At 46.0% G+C, this 25,420-nt stretch overlaps 1 protein-coding gene across 1 annotated transcript in view; it reads right to left on the reverse strand.

The window, feature by feature from the left end:
* The window catches only part of XPR1 (xenotropic and polytropic retrovirus receptor 1), a 148,407-nt gene extending 137,834 nt beyond the window's left edge, over positions 1-10,573 (reverse strand). Inside the window, exon 1 of the mRNA XM_073571350.1 lies at positions 10,173-10,573. Coding sequence (XP_073427451.1) covers positions 10,173-10,241 — 69 coding nt within the window. The 5' untranslated portion in view covers positions 10,242-10,573. The remainder of the gene's footprint in view (positions 1-10,172) is intronic.
* Positions 10,574-25,420: the final 14,847 nt, after the last annotated feature.

The raw sequence follows: 25,420 nt of genomic DNA on the forward strand, positions 1-25,420 counted from the left end.
TCCACTATACACACACATTACACACCTCATACTGGATGTACTGCTTCCTCTACTATACACACACAACACATCTCATACTGGATGTACTGCTTCCTCCACTATACACACACACATTACACACCTCATACTGGATGTACTGCTTCCTCCACTATACACACACATTACACACCTCATACTGGATGTACTGCTTCCCCCACTATACACACACACATTACACACCTCATACTGGATTTACTGCTTCCCCCACTATACACACACACACATTACACACCTCATACTGGATGTACTGCTCCCCCCACTATACACACACACATTACACACCTCATACTGGATGTACTGCTCCCCCCACTATACACACACACATTACACACCTCATACTGGATGTACTGCTCCCCCCACTATACACACACACATTACACACCTCATACTGGATGTACTGCTTCCCCCACTATACACACACACACACACATTACACACCTCATACTGGATGTACCGCTTCCCCCACTATACACACACATTACACACCTCATACTGGATGTACTGCTCCCCCCACTATACACACACACATTACACACCTCATACTGGATGTACTGCTTCCTCCACTATACACACACACATTACACACCTCATACTGGATGTACTGATTCCCCCACTATACACACACACATTACACACCTCATACTGGATGTACTGCTTCCCCCACTACACACACACACACACACACATTACACACCTCATACTGGATGTACTGCTTCCCCCACTACACACACACACATTACACACCTCATACTGGATGTACTGCTCCCCCCACTATACACACACACACATTACACACCTCATACTGGATGTACTGCTCCCCCCACTATACACACACACACATTACACACCTCATACTGGATGTACTGCTTCCTCCACTATACACACCTCATACTGGATGTACTGCTTCCCCCACTATACACACACACACATTACACACCTCATACTGGATGCACTGCTCCCCCCACTATACACACACACACATTACACACCTCATACTGGTTGTACTGCTTCCTCCACTATACACACACACATTACACACCTCATACTGGATGTACTGCTTCCTCCACTATACACACACACACATTACACACCTCATACTGGATGTACTGCTTCCCCCACTATACACACACACATTACACACCTCATACTGGATGTACTGCTTCCCCCACTATACACACACACACACATTACACACCTCATACTGGATGTACTGTTTCCCCAACTATACACACACATTACACACCTCATACTGGATGTACTGCTTCCCTCAGTACACACATTACACATCTCATACTGGATGTACTGCTTCCCCCACTATACACACACATTACACACCTCATACTGGATGTACTGCTTCCTCCACTATACACACACACACACACATTACACACCTCATACTGGATGTACTGCTTCCCCCACTATACACACACACATTACACACCTCATACTGGATGTACTGCTCCCCCCACTATACACACACACATTACACACCTCATACTGGATGTACTGCTCCCCCGACTATACACACACACATTACACACCTCATACTGGATGTACTGCTTCATCCACTATACACACACACACATTACACACCTCATACTGGATGTACTGCTCCCCCCACTATACACACACACACATTACACACCTCATACTGGATGTACTGCTCCCCCCACTATACACACACACACACATTACACACCTCATACTGGATGTACTGCTCCCCCCACTATACACACACACGTTACACACCTCATACTGGATGTACTGATTCCCCCACTATACACACACACATTACACACCTCATACTGGATGTACTGCTTCCTCCACTATACACACACATTACACACCTCATACTGGATGTACTGCTTCCCCCACTATACACACACACATTACACACCTCATACTGGATGTACTGCTTCCTCTACTATACACACACACATTACACACCTCATACTGGATGTACTGCTTCCCCCACTATACACACACACACACACACATTACACACCTCATACTGGATGCACTGCTCCCCCCACTATACACACACACACATTACACACCTCATACTGGATGCACTGCTCCCACTATACACACACACACACACACACACACATTACACACCTCATACTGGATGTACTGCTTCCTCTACTATACACACACTACACACCTCATACTGGATGTACTGCTTTCTCTACTATACACACACAACACACCTCATACTGGATGTACTGCTTCCTCCACTATACACACACACACACATTACACACCTCATACTGGATGTACTGTTTCCCCAACTATACACACACACATTACACACCTCATACTGGATGTACTGCTTCCCTCAGTACACACATTACACATCTCATACTGGATGTACTGCTTCCCCACTATACAGACACACATTACACACCTCATACTGGATGTACTGCTTCCCCCACTATATACACACACACACACACACATTACACACCTCATACTGGATGTACTGCTTCCCCCACTATACACACACACACACACACATTACACACCTCATACTGGATGTACTGCTTCCCCCACTATACACACACATTACACACCTCATACTGGATGTACTGCTTCCCCCACTATATACACACACACACACATTACACACCTCATACTGGATGTACTGCTTCCCCCACTATACACACACACACACATTACACACCTCATACTGGATGTACTGCTTCCCCCACTATACACACACATTACACACCTCATACTGGATGTACTGCTTCCCCCACTATACACACACACACACATTACACACCTCATACTGGATGTACTGCTTCCCCCACTATACACACACACATTACACACCTCATACTGGATGTACTGCTCCCCCCCACTATACACACACACACATTACACACCTCATACTGGATGTACTGCTCCCCCCACTATACACACACACACATTACACACCTCATACTGGATGTACTGCTTCCTCCACTATACACACACATTACACACCTCATACTGGATGTACTGCTTCCCCCACTATACACACACACATTACACACCTCATACTGGATGTACTGCTTCCCCCACTATACACACACACACACACACATTACACACCTCATACTGGATGTACTGCTCCCCCCCACTATACACACACACACATTACACACCTCATACTGGATGTACTGCTCCCCCCACTATACACACACACACATTACACACCTCATACTGGATGTACTGCTCCCCCCACTATACACACACACATTACACACCTCATACTGGATGTACTGCTTCCCCCACTATACACACACACACATTACACACCTCATACTGGATGTACTGCTTCCCCCACTATACACACACATTACACACCTCATACTGGATGTACTGCTCCCCCCACTATACACACACACACACATTACACACCTCATACTGGATGTACTGCTTCCTCCACTATACACACACATTACACACCTCATACTGGATGTACTGCTCCCCCCACTATACACACACACATTACACACCTCATACTGGATGTACTGCTTCCTCCACTATACACACACACATTACACACCTCATACTGGATGTACTGATTCCCCCACTATACACACACACATTACACACCTCATACTGGATGTACTGCTTCCCCCACTATACACACACACACATTACACACCTCATACTGGATGTACTGCTCCCCCCACTATACATACACACATTACACACCTCATACTGGATGTACTGCTTCCCCCACTATACACACACACATTACACACCTCATACTGGATGCACTGCTCCCCCCACTATACACACACACATTACACACCTCATACTGGATGTACTGCTTCCTCCACTATACACACACACATTACACACCTCATACTGGATGTACTGATTCCCCCACTATACACACACACATTACACACCTCATACTGGATGCACTGCTCCCCCCACTATACACACACACACACACACACATTACACACCTCATACTGGATGTACTGCTTCCTCCACTATACACACACATTACACACCTCATACTGGATGTACTGCTCCCCCCACTATACACACACACCTCATACTGGATGTACTGCTTCCTCTACTATACACACACACATTACACACCTCATACTGGATGTACTGCTCCCCCCACTATACACACACACATTACACACCTCATACTGGATGTACTGCTTCCTCTACTATACACACACACATTACACACCTCATACTGGATGTACTGCTTCCTCCACTATACACACACACATTACACACCTCATACTGGATGTACTGATTCCCCCACTATACACACACACATTACACACCTCATACTGGATGCACTGCTCCCCCCACTATACACACACACACACACATTACACACCTCATACTGGATGTACTGCTTCCTCCACTATACACACACACATTACACACCTCATACTGGATGTACTGCTCCCCCCACTATACACACACACACACACACACATTACACACCTCATACTGGATGTACTGCTTCCTCCACTATACACACACATTACACACCTCATACTGGATGTACTGCTTCCCCCACTATACACACACACATTACACACCTCATACTGGATGTACTGCTTCCCCCACTATACACACACACACACACACATTACACACCTCATACTGGATGTACTGCTTCCTCCACTATACACACACATTACACACCTCATACTGGATGTACTGCTTCCCCCACTATACACACACACATTACACACCTCATACTGGATGTACTGCTCCCCCCACTATACACACATTACACTCCTCATACTGGATGTACTGCTTCCCCCACTATACACACACACACACACACATTACACACCTCATACTGGATGTACTGCTTCCTCCACTATACACACACATTACACACCTCATACTGGATGTACTGCTTCCCCCACTATACACACACACATTACACACCTCATACTGGATGTACTGCTCCCCCCACTATACACACACATTACACTCCTCATACTGGATGTACTGCTTCCCCCACTATACACACACACACACACATTACACACCTCATACTGGATGTACTGCTTCCTCCACTATACACACACATTACACACCTCATACTGGATGTACTGCTCCCCCCACTATACACACACACAATTACACACCTCATACTGGATGTACTGCTTCCTCCACTATACACACACATTACACACCTCATACTGGATGTACTGCTTCCCCCACTATACACACACACATTACACACCTCATACTGGATGTACTGCTTCCCCCACTATACACACACACATTACACACCTCATACTGGATGTACTGCTCCCCCCACTATACATACACACATTACACACCTCATACTGGATGCACTGCTCCCCCCACTATACACACACACATTACACACCTCATACTGGATGCACTGCTCCCCCCACTATACACACACACACATTACACACCTCATACTGGATGTACTGCTTCCTCCACTATACACACACACATTACACACCTCATACTGGATGTACTGCTCCCCCCACTATACACACACACATTACACACCTCATACTGGATGTACTGCTTCCTCTACTATACACACACACATTACACACCTCATACTGGATGTACTGCTTCCTCCACTATACACACACACATTACACACCTCATACTGGATGTACTGATTCCCCCACTATACACACACACATTACACACCTCATACTGGATGCACTGCTCCCCCCACTATACACACACACACACACATTACACACCTCATACTGGATGTACTGCTTCCTCCACTATACACACACACATTACACACCTCATACTGGATGTACTGCTCCCCCCACTATACACACACACACACATTACACACCTCATACTGGATGTACTGCTTCCTCCACTATACACACACATTACACACCTCATACTGGATGTACTGCTTCCCCCACTATACACACACACATTACACACCTCATACTGGATGTACTGCTTCCTCTACTATACACACACACATTACACACCTCATACTGGATGTACTGCTTCCTCCACTATACACACACACATTACACACCTCATACTGGATGTACTGATTCCCCCACTATACACACACACACACATTACACACCTCATACTGGATGCACTGCTCCCCCCACTATACACACACACACACATTACACACCTCATACTGGATGTACTGCTTCCTCCACTATACACACACACATTACACACCTCATACTGGATGTACTGCTCCCCCCACTATACACACACACATTACACACCTCATACTGGATGTACTGCTTCCTCTACTATACACACACACACATTACACACCTCATACTGGATGTACTGCTTCCTCCACTATACACACACACATTACACACCTCATACTGGATGTACTGATTCCCCCACTATACACACACACATTACACACCTCATACTGGATGCACTGCTCCCCCCACTATACACACACACACACACATTACACACCTCATACTGGATGTACTGCTTCCTCCACTATACACACACACATTACACACCTCATACTGGATGTACTGCTCCCCCCACTATACACACACATTACACACCTCATACTGGATGTACTGCTTCCTCCACTATACACACACACATTACACACCTCATACTGGATGTACTGATTCCCCCACTATACACACACACATTACACACCTCATACTGGATGCACTGCTCCCCCCACTATACACACACACACACACATTACACACCTCATACTGGATGTACTGCTTCCTCCACTATACACACACATTACACACCTCATACTGGATGTACTGCTTCCCCCACTATACACACACACATTACACACCTCATACTGGATGTACTGCTTCCTCTACTATACACACACACATTACACTCCTCATACTGGATGTACTGCTTCCCCCACTATACACACACACACACACACATTACACACCTCATACTGGATGCACTGCTCCCCCCACTATACACACACACACACACACACACACATTACACACCTCATACTGGATGTACTGCTTCCTCCACTATACACACACATTACACACCTCATACTGGATGTACTGCTTCCCCCACTATACATACACACATTACACACCTCATACTGGATGTACTGCTTCCCCCACTATACACACACACATTACACACCTCATACTGGATGTACTGCTTCCTCCACTATACACACACACATTACACACCTCATACTGGATGTACTGCTTCCCCCACTATACACACACACACATTACACACCTCATACTGGATGTACTGCTTCCCCCACTATACACACACACATTACACACCTCATACTGGATGTACTGCTTCCCCCACTATACACACACACATTACACACCTCATACTGGATGTACTGATTCCCCCACTATACACACACACACATTACACACCTCATACTGGATGTACTGCTTCCCCCACTATACACACACACATTACACACCTCATACTGGATGTACTGCTTCCCCCACTATACACACACACATTACACACCTCATACTGGATGTACCGATTCCCCCACTATACACACACACACATTACACACCTCATACTGGATGTACCGCTTCCCCCACTATACACACACACATTACACACCTCATACTGGATGTACTGCTTCCCCCACTATACACACACACATTACACACCTCATACTGGATGTACTGCTTCCCCCACTATACACACACACATTACACACCTCATACTGGATGTACTGCTTCCCCCACTATACACACACACATTACACACCTCATACTGGATGTACTGCTTCCTCCACTATACACACACACATTACACACCTCATACTGGATGTACTGCTTCCCCCACTATACACACACACATTACACACCTCATACTGGATGTACTGCTTCCCCCACTATACACACACACATTACACACCTCATACTGGATGTACTGCTTCCCCCACTATACACACACACACATTACACACCTCATACTGGATGTACTGCTTCCCCCACTATACACACACACATTACACACCTCATACTGGATGTACTGCTTCCCCCACTATACACACACACATTACACACCTCATACTGGATGTACTGCTTCCCCCACTATACACACACACATTACACACCTCATACTGGATGTACCGATTCCCCCACTATACACACACACACACATTACACACCTCATACTGGATGTACCGCTTCCCCCACTATACACACACACATTACACACCTCATACTGGATGTACTGCTTCCCCCACTATACACACACACATTACACACCTCATACTGGATGTACTGCTTCCTCCACTATACACACACACATTACACACCTCATACTGGATGTACTGCTTCCCCCACTATACACACACACACATTACACACCTCATACTGGATGTACTGCTTCCCCCACTATACACACACACACATTACACACCTCATACTGGATGTACTGCTTCCCCCACTATACACACACACATTACACACCTCATACTGGATGTACTGCTTCCCCCACTATACACACACACATTACACACCTCATACTGGATGTACTGCTTCCCCCACTATACACACACACATTACACACCTCATACTGGATGTACCGATTCCCCCACTATACACACACACACATTACACACCTCATACTGGATGTACCGCTTCCCCCACTATACACACACACATTACACACCTCATACTGGATGTACTGCTTCCCCCACTATACACACACACATTACACACCTCATACTGGATGTACTGCTCCCCCCACTATACACACACACACACACACACACACACATTACACACCTCATACTGGATGTACTGCTTCCTCCACTATACACACACATTACACACCTCATACTGGATGTACTGCTTCCCCCACTATACATACACACATTACACACCTCATACTGGATGTACTGCTTCCCCCACTATACACACACACATTACACACCTCATACTGGATGTACTGCTTCCTCCACTATACACACACACATTACACACCTCATACTGGATGTACTGCTTCCCCCACTATACACACACACACATTACACACCTCATACTGGATGTACTGCTTCCCCCACTATACACACACACATTACACACCTCATACTGGATGCACTGCTCCCCCCACTATACACACACACACACACACACACACATTACACACCTCATACTGGATGTACTGCTTCCTCCACTATACACACACATTACACACCTCATACTGGATGTACTGCTTCCCCCACTATACATACACACATTACACACCTCATACTGGATGTACTGCTTCCCCCACTATACACACACACACATTACACACCTCATACTGGATGTACTGCTTCCTCCACTATACACACACACATTACACACCTCATACTGGATGTACTGCTTCCTCCACTATACACACACACATTACACACCTCATACTGGATGTACTGCTTCCCCCACTATACACACACACACACATTACACACCTCATACTGGATGTACTGCTTCCCCCACTATACACACACACATTACACACCTCATACTGGATGTACTGCTTCCCCCACTATACACACACACATTACACACCTCATACTGGATGTACTGCTTCCCCCACTATACACACACACATTACACACCTCATACTGGATGTACCGATTCCCCCACTATACACACACACACATTACACACCTCATACTGGATGTACCGCTTCCCCCACTATACACACACACATTACACACCTCATACTGGATGTACTGCTTCCCCCACTATACACACACACATTACACACCTCATACTGGATGTACTGCTTCCCCCACTATACACACACACATTACACACCTCATACTGGATGTACCGCTTCCCCCACTATACACACACACATTACACACCTCATACTGGATGTACTGCTTCCTCCACTATACACACACACATTACACACCTCATACTGGATGTACTGCTTCCCCCACTATACACACACACATTACACACCTCATACTGGATGTACTGCTTCCCCCACTATACACACACACATTACACACCTCATACTGGATGTACTGCTTCCCCCACTATACACACACACACATTACACACCTCATACTGGATGTACTGCTTCCCCCACTATACACACACACATTACACACCTCATACTGGATGTACTGCTTCCCCCACTATACACACACACACATTACACACCTCATACTGGATGTACTGCTTCCTCCACTCCGGGGTGATATGAGCGGACAGATGCTCCGCGAACTTCATCCTGAGCCTGGGCCCTCAGGGGCCCGCTCCCGGCCCTCAAGGACCGCCGGCTGTTTCTTCGTCTTCCGCAGCCGCCGCCGGTGGTTCCCGGGAACTGCTCCGGCTCATGTGTCCCGCACTGTCCGGTAGCCTCCCGGGCTGTGACGTAGTGCCGTGAAGCCCCTGTGAGCCGGCGGTGTCCCGTGCTGTAGCGGTCCTGCTGCCCGTGACGCCGCTGTCCGCTCCTCTGGCTGTCTCACAGCATCTCCCAGTTCTGCCTCCTCACTGGCCCCGCCGCCATCTTGCCAAAACTCCCACTGCGTCTGCGCAGTCACAACCTCCACACAACGTCATTGTCATGGAAACCACCTCTGCTAGCAATAGACTGGAAGAGCGACAAAGTGGGCGTGGTTTAATATGCGGCATTGCTTCACATAGAATGAAAAGATTTCCATAGGGCGGGGCTTAGCTCGGAGACACACCTCTTCGCCGGCTCCAAGAAATCCATTCGCTGCGACTCACAGTGGGCGTGTTCTCCCCGCCCTCTTGTTTTGAATCCTGTTTTTGTGGCTCAGAGCCGGCTCAGAAGCGGAGGAGCTTCAGCTGGACGAGCCCTCTGCGCCGTCACCTCACAGTGCGGAGGGTTCTTTGTGGTCGCATCTTCACCCTCCGTCACACACGCAGTACACCGGCGGCCGCTAATGGCCTGTGCTCAGGCTATTCCCTTGTGTGGCTACAGAAGCGGCGGGTGGAGCCGTCATCCGGGCCTCAGGGTCTCACAGGGAAGAACAGTGGCCTCACAGCTTGGGATGAGGGGCTCATACTGCGCCCCCCAACACCGATCAGCCATATTTATAGGCTCACACTAAAATAGTGACCGTAGAGAAGCTCCACAGCGTCCCCACCAGTGTGACGCCACTGTCACCGCCGCCATACAGAACTGTGCTGCCCCACGCCATATTACACAGCCCACAATGCCCCCACACACAAGATGATGTCCCCCACACAGTATGATGCCCCCCCCACACAGTATGATGCCCCCCCACACAGTATGATGCCCCCCCACGCAGTATGATGCCCCCCCACGCAGTATGATGCCCCCCACACACAGGATGATGCCCCCACACACACACAGCATGATGCCCCCCACACACAGTATGATGCCCCCCACACACAGGATGATGCCCCCCACACACACAGGATGATGCCCCCCCACACACAGGATGATGCCCCCCCACACACACAGCATGATGCCCCCCACACACAGGATGATGCCCCCCACACGCACAGTATGATGCCCCCCACACACACAGTATGATGCCCCCCCACACACAGGATGATGCCCCCCCCACACAGGATGATGCCCCCACACACAGGATGATGCCCCCACACACACACAGCATGATGCCCCCCACACACAGGATGATGCCCCCCACACACACAGTATGATGCCCCCCCACACACAGGATGATGCCCCCCCCCACACAGGATGATGCCCCCCCCACACACACACAGCATGATGCCCCCCACACACAGGATGATGCCCCCCACACACACAGTATGATGCCCCCCACACACACAGGATGATGCCCCCCCACACACAGGATGATGCCCCCCCACACACAGGATGATGCCCCCCCACACACAGGATGATGCCCCCACACACACACAGCATGATGCCCCCCACACACAGGATGATGCCCCCCACACACAGGATGATGCCCCCCACACACACAGTATGATGCCCCCCACACACACAGGATGATGCCCCCCACACACAGGATGATGCACCCCACACACAGGATGATGCCCCCCACACACACACAGTATGATGCCCCCCACACACACAGTATGATGCCCCCCACACACACAGGATGATGCCCCCCACACACAGGATGATGCCCCCCACACACAGGATGATGCCCCCACACACACAGGATGATGCCCCCACACACACAGGATGATGCCCCCCACACACAGGATGATGCCCCCACACACACACAGCATGATGCCCCCCACACACAGGATGATGCCCCCACACACACACAGCATGATGCCCCCCACACACAGGATGATGCCCCCCACACACACACAGTATGATGCCCCCCACACACAGGATGATGCCCCCACACACAGTATGATGCCCCCCACACACACAGGATGATGCCCCCCACACACAGGATGATGCGCCCCACACACAGGATGATGCCCCCACACACACAGTATGATGCCCCCCACACACAGGATGATGCCCCCCACACACAGGATGATGCGCCCCACACACAGGATGATGCCCCCCACACACAGGATGATGCCCCCCACACACAGGATGATGCCCCCCACACAGAATGAGACCCCACACACAGGATGATGCCCCCACACACACAGTATGATGCCCCCTACACACCTCATTTTCAGCCAATAAGATGCAACCACCGCCATCAGGGGCTTATCTACAGCATCTGTAATGCTGTAGATGAGCCCCTGATATAACCTGAAAGAGAAGAAAAACGAGTTAGATTATACTCACCAGGGCGGGTGCGGTGGGAGTCGTGGTCCGGTCCGGTGCCCCCCATCTTCATATGACGGCCTTCTTACTTCTGTCGCGGCTCCTGAGCAGGCGCACTGCTCTGCCCTGTTGAGGGCAGAGTAAAGTACTGCAGTGTGCAGGCGCCGGACCTCTCTGACCTTACCCGGCGCCTGCGCACTGCAGTACTTTACTCTGCCCTCAACAGGGCAGAGCAGTGCGCCTGCGCAGAAGCCACGGCAGAAGTAAGAAGGAGGACGTCATTGCTTGAAGATGGGAGGCGCCGGACCGTGACACCCATCGGACCGGACCGCCGGGTGAGTATAATCTAACTTGTTTTTCTTATCTTTCAGGTTACATCGGGGGCTCATCTACAGCATTACAGAATGCTGTAGATAAGCCCCTGATGGCGGTGGCCGCATCTTATAGAGTGAAAATGGGGTGACAGACTCCTTTTAACAAGCGATGCACTGGTTATTCAGAGAGTAATTCCTCTTATAGGAGGATTATATATACATGCATACATTTGAAGATGCATTATGAATGACTCTTTATACATTTTTGTATTCACTCTGATACGTACCTCGTTCCCCAATTCTGTTATCATTCTGGATTCTTGTTCCCTTTTCATTGCCTCTCCTTTGAGCTGGCAGCACATCACTTATGTGGTTGCTTACATATTATGTGGCATGTGTTATTGGTGATTTTGGATTTACCATATATTAAGGTGCTTCATTACAGGCAACTACATTTAGTACTGTTCCCTTTTGACATATGTGATGATTGTTTGGGGAAGACCTATTTATCTATTGGTCCAGTTTTTCTTTGCCTTTGGGCTGTTTTAAATGTTTTTAAAGTTCTATGTGGCTTGTATGTTATATTGTAATTAATAAATATTTCTAAGTGATCCCTTTGTTTGGCTTTTTCTTTCTTTTTTAGTTTAATACAGTTCCCCTCACACAGTAGAATGCCCCGCACACAGTATGATGCCCCCACATTGCCATCAGCCATGTGTACGGGGGAGCAGACACTGTTTTTTATCATATTTAATCGCTTGTTCCCCAAGGAGATAAATCCTGCACAAGGCCGTGCCTACAGGTGGCTATACCCATTAGATAAATGTCGTCTGAGAAACAGCTGACCATCTTATGTGTACGGGGTGCTTGACTGAAGTTCATTTGTCAAATGTTGGGGGGGAGATCGAGCATGTTAGATTTCAATATGCCCAATCCTTTGTTCGCAAGGGAGATAAGCCATCACTGGATGTGTTTGGAAGTGCTTTACTCCACCCCTCCCATTGAGAATACATGTGTCACAAGCTTACTGTGACAGAGAGGGACCAGAAGACCGCGGTGTCTGATTTCACGTACTCCTGCACTAATTAGAAACACTTCACCATCATAAAGTTTCTCATACTATCCTTATTGAAAAAATGACCAAGTATGTCTACTGTTAGGTGGCTTCATAAATGACTCAGTAATCATGCTCAAAGAGTGGTAATAAATGGCTGCACATCCAATTGGAAGAGTGTTTCCAGTGGGGTACACAAGACTCTGTCCTGGCCCCGGTGATGTTCAACATTTTTATAAATGATCTAGATAAAGGAACTGAAGGTAAAGTAATCAAATTTGCAGACGATGCAATGCTAGGAGGGATAGGTAACACTGGAGAAGACAGAGAAAGGATTCAGAAGGATCTAGATGAGCTTGAATGGGCAGCGACTAATAGAATGGTGTTTAACAGATAGAAATGCCAGATTGTATATCTGGCAAGAAAAATGAAAATTGCATGTATGGAATGAGAGGAATAGAACTATGCAAGAGCACGTGTGAAAAAGACTTGGATATACTAATAGATCACAGATTGCACATGAGTCAACAGTATGATGCAGTAGCAAAAAAGGCAAATACAATTCTAGGATGTATTAAGAGAAGCATAGAGTCTATATCACGTGAAGTAATTATCCCTCTCTACTCCTCCTTTGTCAGGCCTCATCTGGAATACTGTGTCTGGTTCCGGACACCACATTTTAAAAAAGACATTGAAAAACTGGAGCAAGTTCAGAGAAGAGCGACCAGGATGTCAAGCGAAGCAAACTGCAAAGTATGTCCTACGAGGAACGGTTAAAGGATCTGGGAATGTTTAGTGTCACACTGCAGCACTGCAGGTAAATGCAGAGTAACGCAAACTCCACTGGATGACAGCAGAGTGGAGAGAGGGCTGGAATCCTGCTCAGAGCAGACCAACATCACTTCAGCGAGGCTACCACCAGGTGGCAACAGAATAGTCAGACAAGCCGGGTCGATACCAGAGAGTAGCGTAGTACCAAGGGGAATCCCACACACAGAGTTAGAGGAGCGCAAACAGGTCAGTACCAGTCCGAAGCAGAAGTACCAGAAGGAAGGGACAGAATCAGGTCAGAGCCAAAGCAGAGTCGAGTATCGGGGAGTCCAAACTCACAGGGACATACAGAGTCGGGACAGGTAGGAGAGGGGTACACAGCCACTGGCAAAGTCAGCTAAATGTTGCACACAGCCTAGAGAGTATCCCACATGAAGTCAATTAAAACATAACCTTTAATGAACCATTAAAAGGACATAACACACAAAAACATTACAAAAAAGTGCTCATGTGAACCAGTGCTCAATAAAAAATGGTTTGGTCTCACCATCCGTTAAGACCACAGGCCCTGCAGTGGCGAGGTGCCTAACAAACTAGTGGGACGGTCCCTGTCACTACCAAGTGCAGGGCTTGTGGTCTTAACGGATAACTCTAATTCTATATATCCTTTCCTACTGCTTTATATCTATTTTACTCCCCTGATGAATCCCCACCATTGGGGAAGAAACGCGTAGGGAGCTTCTGTCTATTTTTCCCCTTATCAGTGGGGGTATCCACTACAGCAGTGGTCCCCAACCTTTTTTGCACCAGGGACCGGTTTCAAGCAAGACCATTCTTCCATGGCCCGGCAGGGCGGGGATGGAGGTGTGGCAGGGGTGGGGCTTTGGTCATAAGGGGCGGGGCTATGGACGCGGTTGTAGTGTAGCAGTGCATACTTATAATTAAATAACATTTATAATGTGACTCAACTCACCATAGGTTTTGAATAAGTGCTCCATCACTCCCTTCTCCCCATCATTGCCTTCACCCCATCACTCCCCTCTCCCCATCATTGCCTTCACCCCATCACTGCCATCTCTCCATCATTGCCTTCACCCCATCACTGCCATCTCTTCATCATTGCCTTCACCCCATCACTGCTGTCTCCCCATCATTGCCTTCACCCCATCACTGCCTTCACCCCATCACTCCCCTCTCCCCATCATTGCCTTCACCCCATCACTGCTGTCTCTCCATCATTGCCTTCACCCCATCACTCCCCTCTCCCCATCATTGCCTTCACCCCATCACTCCCTTCTCTCCATCATTGCCTTCTCCCCATCACTGCCATCTATCCATCATTGCCTTCACCCCATCACTGCTGTCTCCCCATCATTGCCTTCACCCCATCACTCCCCTCTCCCCATCATTGCCTTCACCCCATCACTCCCCTCTCCCCATCATTGCCTTCACCCCATCACTCCCCTCTCCCCATCATTGCCTTCACCCCATCACTGCCGTCTCTCCATCACTCCCCCCATGGCCTTCTCATGTCCCCATCTCCTCCAGGGCCAGGCTACACAAACACAGACCAACACACATACACACACACACACAGGCACACACACACACACACACATTATACATACACACACACATTATACATACACACACACACACACACACACACATTATACATACACACACACACACACACACACACACATATTATACATATACACACACACACACACACATTATACATACACACACACACACACACATTATACATACACACACACACACACACACACATTATACATACACACACACTTATACATACACACACACACACACACATTATATATACACACACACACACACACATTATATATACACACACCACCTCTCTCCTCTCACCTGCCCGCCGCCCGCGCTTCCTCGCTCTGACACAGCAGCGGCCGCGCTCCTCTCTGTGTCAGTCAGAGACAGGAAGCGCGGGCGGCGGGCAGGAAGCTGGACGGGTCCTTGCAGCTCCGCTCCTGCTATTCCCTCTTGCAGGCAGCGGAGCTGCTTGATCGCTCCCTGGCCGCCGCTAAGAACTGCTGCGTGCCGCCCCAGCCCCCGCTACGCCACTGACCGCCACAGGCTCCCCTTGTGTCCGCGGACCGGCAAGGGCACTGCAGCGGCCCGGTGCTGGGCCGCGGACCGGCGGTTGGGGACCCCTGCACTACAGGATCCACTTGGGGCCTGTCCTTGTTAGGACTGGAGTAACACTGGGGTACGACAGGGAGTGTAGGGGAATACTTTACATTAACACTGGTTTTCCCATGTCTCAGCTCCCCATGAGTGGATCGTCTCTCCAGCAGGATACGCCCTGACGCTGGAATGCTAGATCTAATACCAATGGTGAGACCAAACCATTTTTTATTGAGCACTGGTTCATATGAGCATTTTTTTGTAATGTTTTTGTGTGTTATGTCCTTGTAATGGTTCATTAAAGGTTATGTTTTAATTGACGTTATGTGGGATACTCTCTAGGCTGTGTGCAACATTTGACCCCTGAGGGTTTTTTTGGAATAGTGTCAAAAAGCTCACACTATAGCTGAGTGCACAAAGTCAGCTAAATGCAGCAGGACAAATCAGGGTCTCACCAGAGCCAGCTACACATGCCACAGACAAGAAATATAACTGGCACTGCCTGCAGGATGCAGTGCAGAGAAATAGCAGACCTGACACCGTAACGAGGCTAGAGGTTAACCCTTGAATGACCAGACCGGAAAAGGAGAGACAAGACCCAAAACCAGGTGTGGATCATGACATTTAGCTTGTAAAATAGAAGGCTAAGAGGAGGCTTAATAGCTGTCTGCAAGTATCTGAAGGGATGTCACAGTGTAGAGGGATCATTCTTATTCTCATTTGCACATGTAAACACGAGAAGCAATGGAATGAAACTGAAAGGTAGAAGATACAGATTAGATATTAGAAAAAAACTTTTTGACAGTGAGGATGATCAATGAGTGGAACAGGCTGCCATGAGAGAAGGTGTGTTCTCCTTTAATGGAAGTCTTAAAACAGAGGCTGGACAGACATCTGTCTCAGATGGTTTAGTGAATCTTGCATTGAGCAGGGGGTTGGACACGATGACCCTTGAGGTCCCTTCCAGCTCTAACATTCTATGATTTTATGATTCTATGATATTAAACAGTGAAGGCTTCTGCTAGCAGAACAGGGGTTCATCTGTTCAGTTCATAGCTCCTGGAGCTTTCCTGCTTTGATGGTCTCAGCTGTTCAGGGTTGGCCACTCCCCTCTGCTATGTATACTTGCTTCTGGCAAGCAGGGATTGTCAATTAGTTTTATGCTGCCTGGTTCTGGCGTGGAGGTGTTGGATATTTGAGCAGGTGTTTGGAGAGTTGTTGTGAAAACTGTTGCCTGGCCAATTGTCTGTGTGCATATGCTTATCCTCGCCAATTTGGTTTTTCCTTCGTTTACTTACCAGTGTTCCACTCTATTGTTTGGAAGAGCATATTTGTATGTTTAGTATTTTCATTTATGCCTGTACGTCTTTCCTTGTTAGTCTGGTTTGTGTATTCTTCTACGCTACAACTCCCCACTTCCCTGGTTGGGGGAAGGGACAGATAAGGGCTGATTTAGGAGCTCGGCACATGGCATGCATCTTCACCATCAGAAGTAATCATGGGAACAGGGATAGCTAGGGTGCCCCTGGCTTTAAGGATATGGAAGGAGCCCCTAGCCCCAGAATATCCTACAGCAATGCCATAACATTATGCATGCCTGGCTGACCTTTTCCTCTCATTCCCTATGACAGTCAATGCTTATCTGATCCAAATACATATGTTTATGGGTAGGTTAGCGGTCTAATGTGTATATATATATATATATATATATATATATATATATATATATATATATATATACACACACATACACACACATTACCAGACGGCTGTATAAATTGGACCGAGACCAGAAGGTGGCTCTCCCGACCCGAGAGTGACAGGTTCATGTATTTTTATGCATCTCGGGAGAGCCACTGACCAGTCCAAGCACTGCGATCCGGTCTCGGTGCGATTTATACAGCCGTCTTACTGCGCCCTTACTGAGAGTGATTTTACTGCTGAGCTGCTTTCAGCTCCTTTATTGTAAGATGTAAGTATTAGCAATTTCAGATCTGTTAGACTTATTGTTCGCTGAAACAATGGAAAATACTAGTGCTCTTCTGGCACCAAAATGCCCACGTGAGACCATATTTTCCTCTGAATCTCAAACTGTAGACAATTAAAAAGTTACTTACAGGAAGTTTTGGAATAAAAACTGGGCGGCTCCAGTAACTTACCCTCTTTTTCTGCTACATAAAATGCAATGGTGACATCAAGGAACAGAAAAACCTAATATTGTTCCCTTCCATGCTGGGCAAAAATTCCTCAAAAACACTTACAAAACGCTGAAATTCATGGCCAGACATTTTCTTGTGGCGTTTTTTGTTGCATTCCCATTAACTTCTGCTTGTAAAATTTAGATCGGCTTCACAGCGAAAAATACCTAAAGAATTGACAGGTCGCTTCACTGAAATGTTTTTCAAAACATGTCGTTAAAAAAAAGCTAAAATGTATGAACAGCGAGTCGATTTTCAATAGAAATGTGTAAGAGGGGTCTTTCAAGCATTGTTATTAGCAATTTTTCGGGGTGGACCCTCAGTGTTACAGTTGTCTGTTAACTGTTCCTTAGTTAGTATTTGTAAGAGACATATGCTGGACACCATTAAAGGCAATCTGTCAGCAGGTGTTTGCTTTGTAATCTGAGAGCATTATGATATAGGAGTAGAGTTCCTGATTACAGCGATGTGTCACTTACTGGGCTGTATTCTGCTGTTTCAATACAATCAGTGTTTTATCAGCAGGAGATTATCACTATAGGTCAACTGGCCTCTGTACCTCCTAGTCACCCCCTGCACTGATTAGCAGCTCTCTGTAAACATATAGTATACACAGAAAGCAGCCAATCAGTGGTGTGGGCGGGGTTATACAGGGCTCTGCATTCCGAGCTCTGCTAGAGATGCAGCATAGAAATCTGTGACTCTATCACAACTGCTGCACCAAGTAAATTAAGTGACACATCAATGGAAATGAGGTCTTTCTCCTTACCTCTTGGTGCTGTCAGATTGCATAGCTAAAACCTGCTGACAGATTCCATGTAAAACAGCTATACAGTGTGTGGCCAAGTCCTCCAGGCTACCTTCAAGCAGAAAAGGGATATACGGCACTCCTGGTTGAGCGACTCTGGTGCCTTTCTACAGCAATTCGGATCGCCCTTGTCAGAGCTGTTCTCTGACAGTTCCCACACGGCAATCAGTTCTGATGAAGGTCTAAACAGACCGAAACGTTAGATTGTAGATTGGCAAATAAATATGTTATAGGGTAAACCTATCCTGAGTGCCAGGTTTATGGTTTCTACCATCTGGCAGGGATGGATAAGAAAACTCACCAAGGGCTGATTTACACCGGAAAGTTTTATTTCCAAATAAGCCCTTATCGAAAATATAAAAATTCGCTCAGTGCTCATCTAAAGGCAGTTCTATGAGAGCTGATGCCAACTATATGGGTGTCAAGCTCACATACAGTTCATATGATGTTGGCAGCACATTCTGTTTCCTCTGCCTCCTCAATGGACCACTTACCCTTAAAAACTTGTAAAATCTATCTGGATCAATACGAGATAGGATGCCAGATCACTGAGCTGCCTATTAAAGTTGATGGAGTGGGGATGGGGAGAAGTAGACAAAAGAGATGAACGGTGACACAGAGATGGTGTTGCTGCTTTTAAGTGAGTGTTTTATGTTTCCTAGAGCTGCATGCCCAGCTACACTGCTCAGTACTTCTGTACAATATTCTCCTTGCTGTTGCTGCTTCTGAACATGTACAACATAGAGACAGGAGGACAGGAGGATTCCCTCATGTCTGTGTGTGCTGCATATATAAGACATCTTAGCAGCTAGTCTTGACCCACTAGCTCAAAGACAATTGGAAATTCACTGCAGAGGTGAGAAATGCAAACTACAGGTCATATAATGGTCAGAAATTGTGTTATTCCTCATGTACACATAAAATAACTTATTTGGACAGTCACTTAAAGAGGCTCCAGAGAACAAATTTTCAGACGGCTTATGATGATATTTTAGCCACAGATTTGGTCGTGTGTTTACAGTATAAATTCAGATATTAATAGTTAATTGCCCGTTTTGCTTTATGTCACCGCATCAAATAATCAATAAACATTCTTCTGTTTTTACAATACAAGTCTCACTGAAAACAGTGCTTGTATTGTAGTGAATCTGGAAATAAGAAGTGTTACCGCACCCTGCGGGTTCTGTTGTGGGTAAATATTCCAAATTCATCATTTCCTGTAATGAATGTTTCCGGGTATGGTCCAAATAAGATCCACTGAGCTATGAAAGGGTTATGTAGTCCTGTGCAAATAAAGCTTTAAGGCATTGTGTCATTAAACATGACCTACTGTTACTGTTTTTTGGTAATGTTTTTTAAATTTTCATATCACTTTGCGTATTAAAAACAATATAGAAATCTGCAATTTTCACACTTTCCACTAGGGATATTCTAGACTCATACTTACTGTTGTTTCAGGAAATCCACATCGACATTGCCAGAAATACACTGGCTCAGACCCTATCTTTTAGGGGCATTACCTATCATCAGGGCCAGTTTTAGACAAAGTGGTGCCCTGGGCAAAAGTTTAAAGTGGGGCCCGAATGCTCAGATATTGCATCAAACACAAATATTTGAGCTGTATTTACGTGCACTGATTTTAGGCCGCTAAACGAGTGTGATCGACAATAATGAAGTAATTTGACGCTTGTTTGCAGCTTACACCATGCAATGTGCTGATGAGAACAATGATTTTTGCTCCTGAATAAACAATCCAATCACTCGATGAATAGGCATTTTGTTTGTTTAATGTAATACACTCCATAGTCCTGCACATAGTATAATGCACCACATAGTCTTCAATATAGTATAGTGCACCCCACAGTCCTCCATATAGTATAATGCACCCCCATAGTCCTCTATATAATGCACACCCTATAGTCCCCCATATAGTAGAATGCATCCCATAGTCCTCCATTGAGTATAATATGCCCCATAGTTCTACATATAGTTTAAATGTGCCCCATAGTCCTCCATATAGTATAACATGCCCCATATCCCTCCATAAACTTTAATACATTGCCTATAGTCCTTCATATAGTATAATCCACTCCCCACAGCCCTCTATATAGTATAATGCATTCCATAGTCCTCCATTTAGTATAATACATCCCATATTCCTTTATATAGTATTTATGTATTTTACTCATTTATATAGTGCCATTAATTCCACAGCGCTTTACAGACATTGTTGGCACTGTCCTCGATGGGGCTCACAATCTAAATTCCCTATCAGTATGTCTTTAGAATGTCATGCAAGTCCCATATAGTACACATAGTATAATGCACTCCCCATGGTCCTTGATAGAGTACAATGTGGCCCCTCCATAGAGTACAATGCGGACCCCCATAGCATACAGTGCGGCCCCCTCAGAGTAGAATGCAGACAGCCTCATAGAGTATAATGCAGCCCCCCTCATGGAATATAATGCAGCCCCTTCGTAGAGTATAATTGAACCACACACACACACACACACACACACAATATAATGCAGCCGCTAACCACCCCCACACACAGTATAATGCAGCCCCCAAGCTCACACACACACAGTATAATGCAGCATCACACACACAGTATAATGCAGCTACACACACACACATTTTAATGCAGCTCCCAACCCCCCTTCACACACACAAATACAGTACAATGCAGCCCCCCTCACAAAGTATAACGCAGCAACCAACCCATGCCCCTCCACACACACACAAACACAGTATGATAGAGCCTGACCTGACACTCTGTTCTCCATCACTGCCTTATTTCAACTGTGTCGGCATCTATGATGCCAGTATGTTGAATGCGGGGGGCGGTACGTCGCTGAGCCCCTCTTACTCATGGTCCCCAACGCCACTGGTTGGGCGCCCCTGGGGGAGCGGAAGCCCTGTGCAGCTTTTCTTCTGTTACACATTTTTTTTGTGACATTATTTTTACACATCGTAATTGGCATTAAAAAGAAAAATAGAACTTGCATTTTTCATGTTGACTACTGGTGCTTTTTTAAACTCTAACTTTCTATAGTTTCAGGAAACAACATATGTACATAGTTACAATGAGCAGACCCTAACCCTATCTTTTGTACTGAAGCCTCTAATAAGCAGTGGGACGGCCCGGTGGCTCAGTGGTTAGCACTTCAGCCTTGCAGCTCTGGGGTCCAGGATACAAATCCCACCAAGGACAACATCTGCAAGGAGTTTTTATGTTCTCCCTGTGTTTGCGTGGGTTTCCTCCCACACTCCAAAGACATACTGATAGGGAATCTAGATTGTGAGGCCCATCCGGGACAGTGCCAATAATGTGTGTAAAGCGCTGTGGAATTAATGGCACTATGTAAATGAATAAAATAAATAAAGTGCAAAGGTCATTGTGAAGTGAGGGGGAGCAGGATCAGCTGCGACATTGTCTATTGTGATTGGTGAATCCCTGTGATATCAGTTGTGTATAGATGTGTTACCTGTCACTGTAATCTCTGATGATAATGAGCCCGCTGAAAACTCTTCCTGAAAGAACAGAGAGTACGAGTATAAAAAAGCTTCAATGGGCAGTGTGAAAATTGTAAGATTATTAATTTTATATACAAAAAAAAATCGTTATGTGCCAAAAAAAGCCAACATTTTTAGTCTTTTTCTGACTGCAGCTTCCATTGAAGGCTGAGACAACATGGTGATTTTCACTGTGAATATTAATATTACAATTTTTCATTTCTAAATTGCAACTAATGAAAAGTCCCGCACCTTCTTTGAAACCACTTCCCACATTTAGTGACTGGGGAATTCTTGTTTACATTCAGAGTCTAAAAGCCCATATAGCTGAAGGTTTGCTACAATGGTATTGTATTATCAGTGACCTAAGCGAACAGGACCTCTGCTGAAACTGGCCTACCAAGGTAGCAGAAGATCCTCTGGTGGCCCAGGTTCTAATACAATATTAGGTTTCTGATACAATAGGGACCCCCCCCCAGCATAAGGCCACCCCATTTGGAGTCGACTTTGAAGCCATTTTTATCATACATTTTATTAAAAAAAAAACTCCAAATGGGGTCGTCTTAATGGATGAACACTCCGTAGGAAGATCGACCTTGTGCAAGCCTACATAGGTCCACCAGGGTCTTCTCTGCCATTACCTTGATAGTATCGAGCCATCGGGTTGCCAGTCTTCCTCTTTGACTTGTCCCTTCTATTTTTCCTTCTCCAGTGATTGATTTCTTCGTGTGATGTGTCTGAAGTAGCTTGGTGATCCTTGTTTTGAGTGACTTTGAGTTGCAGCATTGATTTGTGTGACACACTTTTACAAATCCAAATATCAAAGATCTGACTATGGTCATGTACATGAGCACCTAGATTTGTACTGTTCATTTTAGTGACTGCATTGTTACATTGTATAAAATTATCTTACATAAACAACAGAGATTTATCCAATAGCCAAATTTGGACAGATATGTCAAATAAAGTTGATAAGTAATGTTCACACCTTTCACTTATTTGATATATAGATTTTTTAAATTCTAGTTTAAATTGCACGGTGTAATCACTTCCATTAAATCTAGTGAATATTTCCATGTTACAGGTTATTATGATGTGAATTATTAAAATCTTATTACACTCGTTGCCTAAGTGATTGGCATTTCTTGACGGAGGCTAATTATTCTTTTTTTTTGTTCATGAAACATTGATGCTATTTCTGTGACTAGAGATATCGTACAAAATCTGCTTTTACTGTCGCATCATTTTATCTAAAAGGACGACCGGTAGATATTAGAATTTTTTTAGCGGATTTGCCAATAAATCCGCTATAAAAACGCTAAAAATAAGCTTCCCATTCATTTCTATGCATTTTGCACTTTTTGTGCATAGTGATGCGTTTTTTACCGCGAAAAAACGCTTTGCGGTAAAAAAACCAGCATGCTCATTAATTTTGTGGATTTTTCCGCATTTCTGGCCATTCCTATGGGTCTGGAACCGCGCGGAAAAAAACGCATAAAAAACACGCGTTTTTTGCATTGAAAAAAACGGGCAGAAAAAACGCGCAGTTTCTGGGAAGGGAGTCCGGTTTTTAAGCAGAAATTTTCTGCTACGTGTGCAAATAGCCTAACTCGTAAAGCAAAGCAACTTTCTAATATACTTGCATTGACATACGTGTGCACTATCAAGTTCTAACTAAGGATCACCAGGATGCTGGTGAGATCCGGAGTTACAGTGCCCCTGGAACTTTTCAACCTTTTCCCACATATCATGCTTCAAACATAAAGATACCAAATGTAAATTTTTGGTGAAGAATCAACAACAAGTGGGACACAATTGTGAAGTTGAACGAAATTTATTGGTAATTTTA

This window comes from Dendrobates tinctorius, unplaced genomic scaffold, assembly GCF_039654945.1.
Source record: "Dendrobates tinctorius isolate UK_male_01 unplaced genomic scaffold, ASM3965494v1 ptg000029l, whole genome shotgun sequence".
Taxonomy (NCBI): domain Eukaryota; kingdom Metazoa; phylum Chordata; class Amphibia; order Anura; family Dendrobatidae; genus Dendrobates; species Dendrobates tinctorius.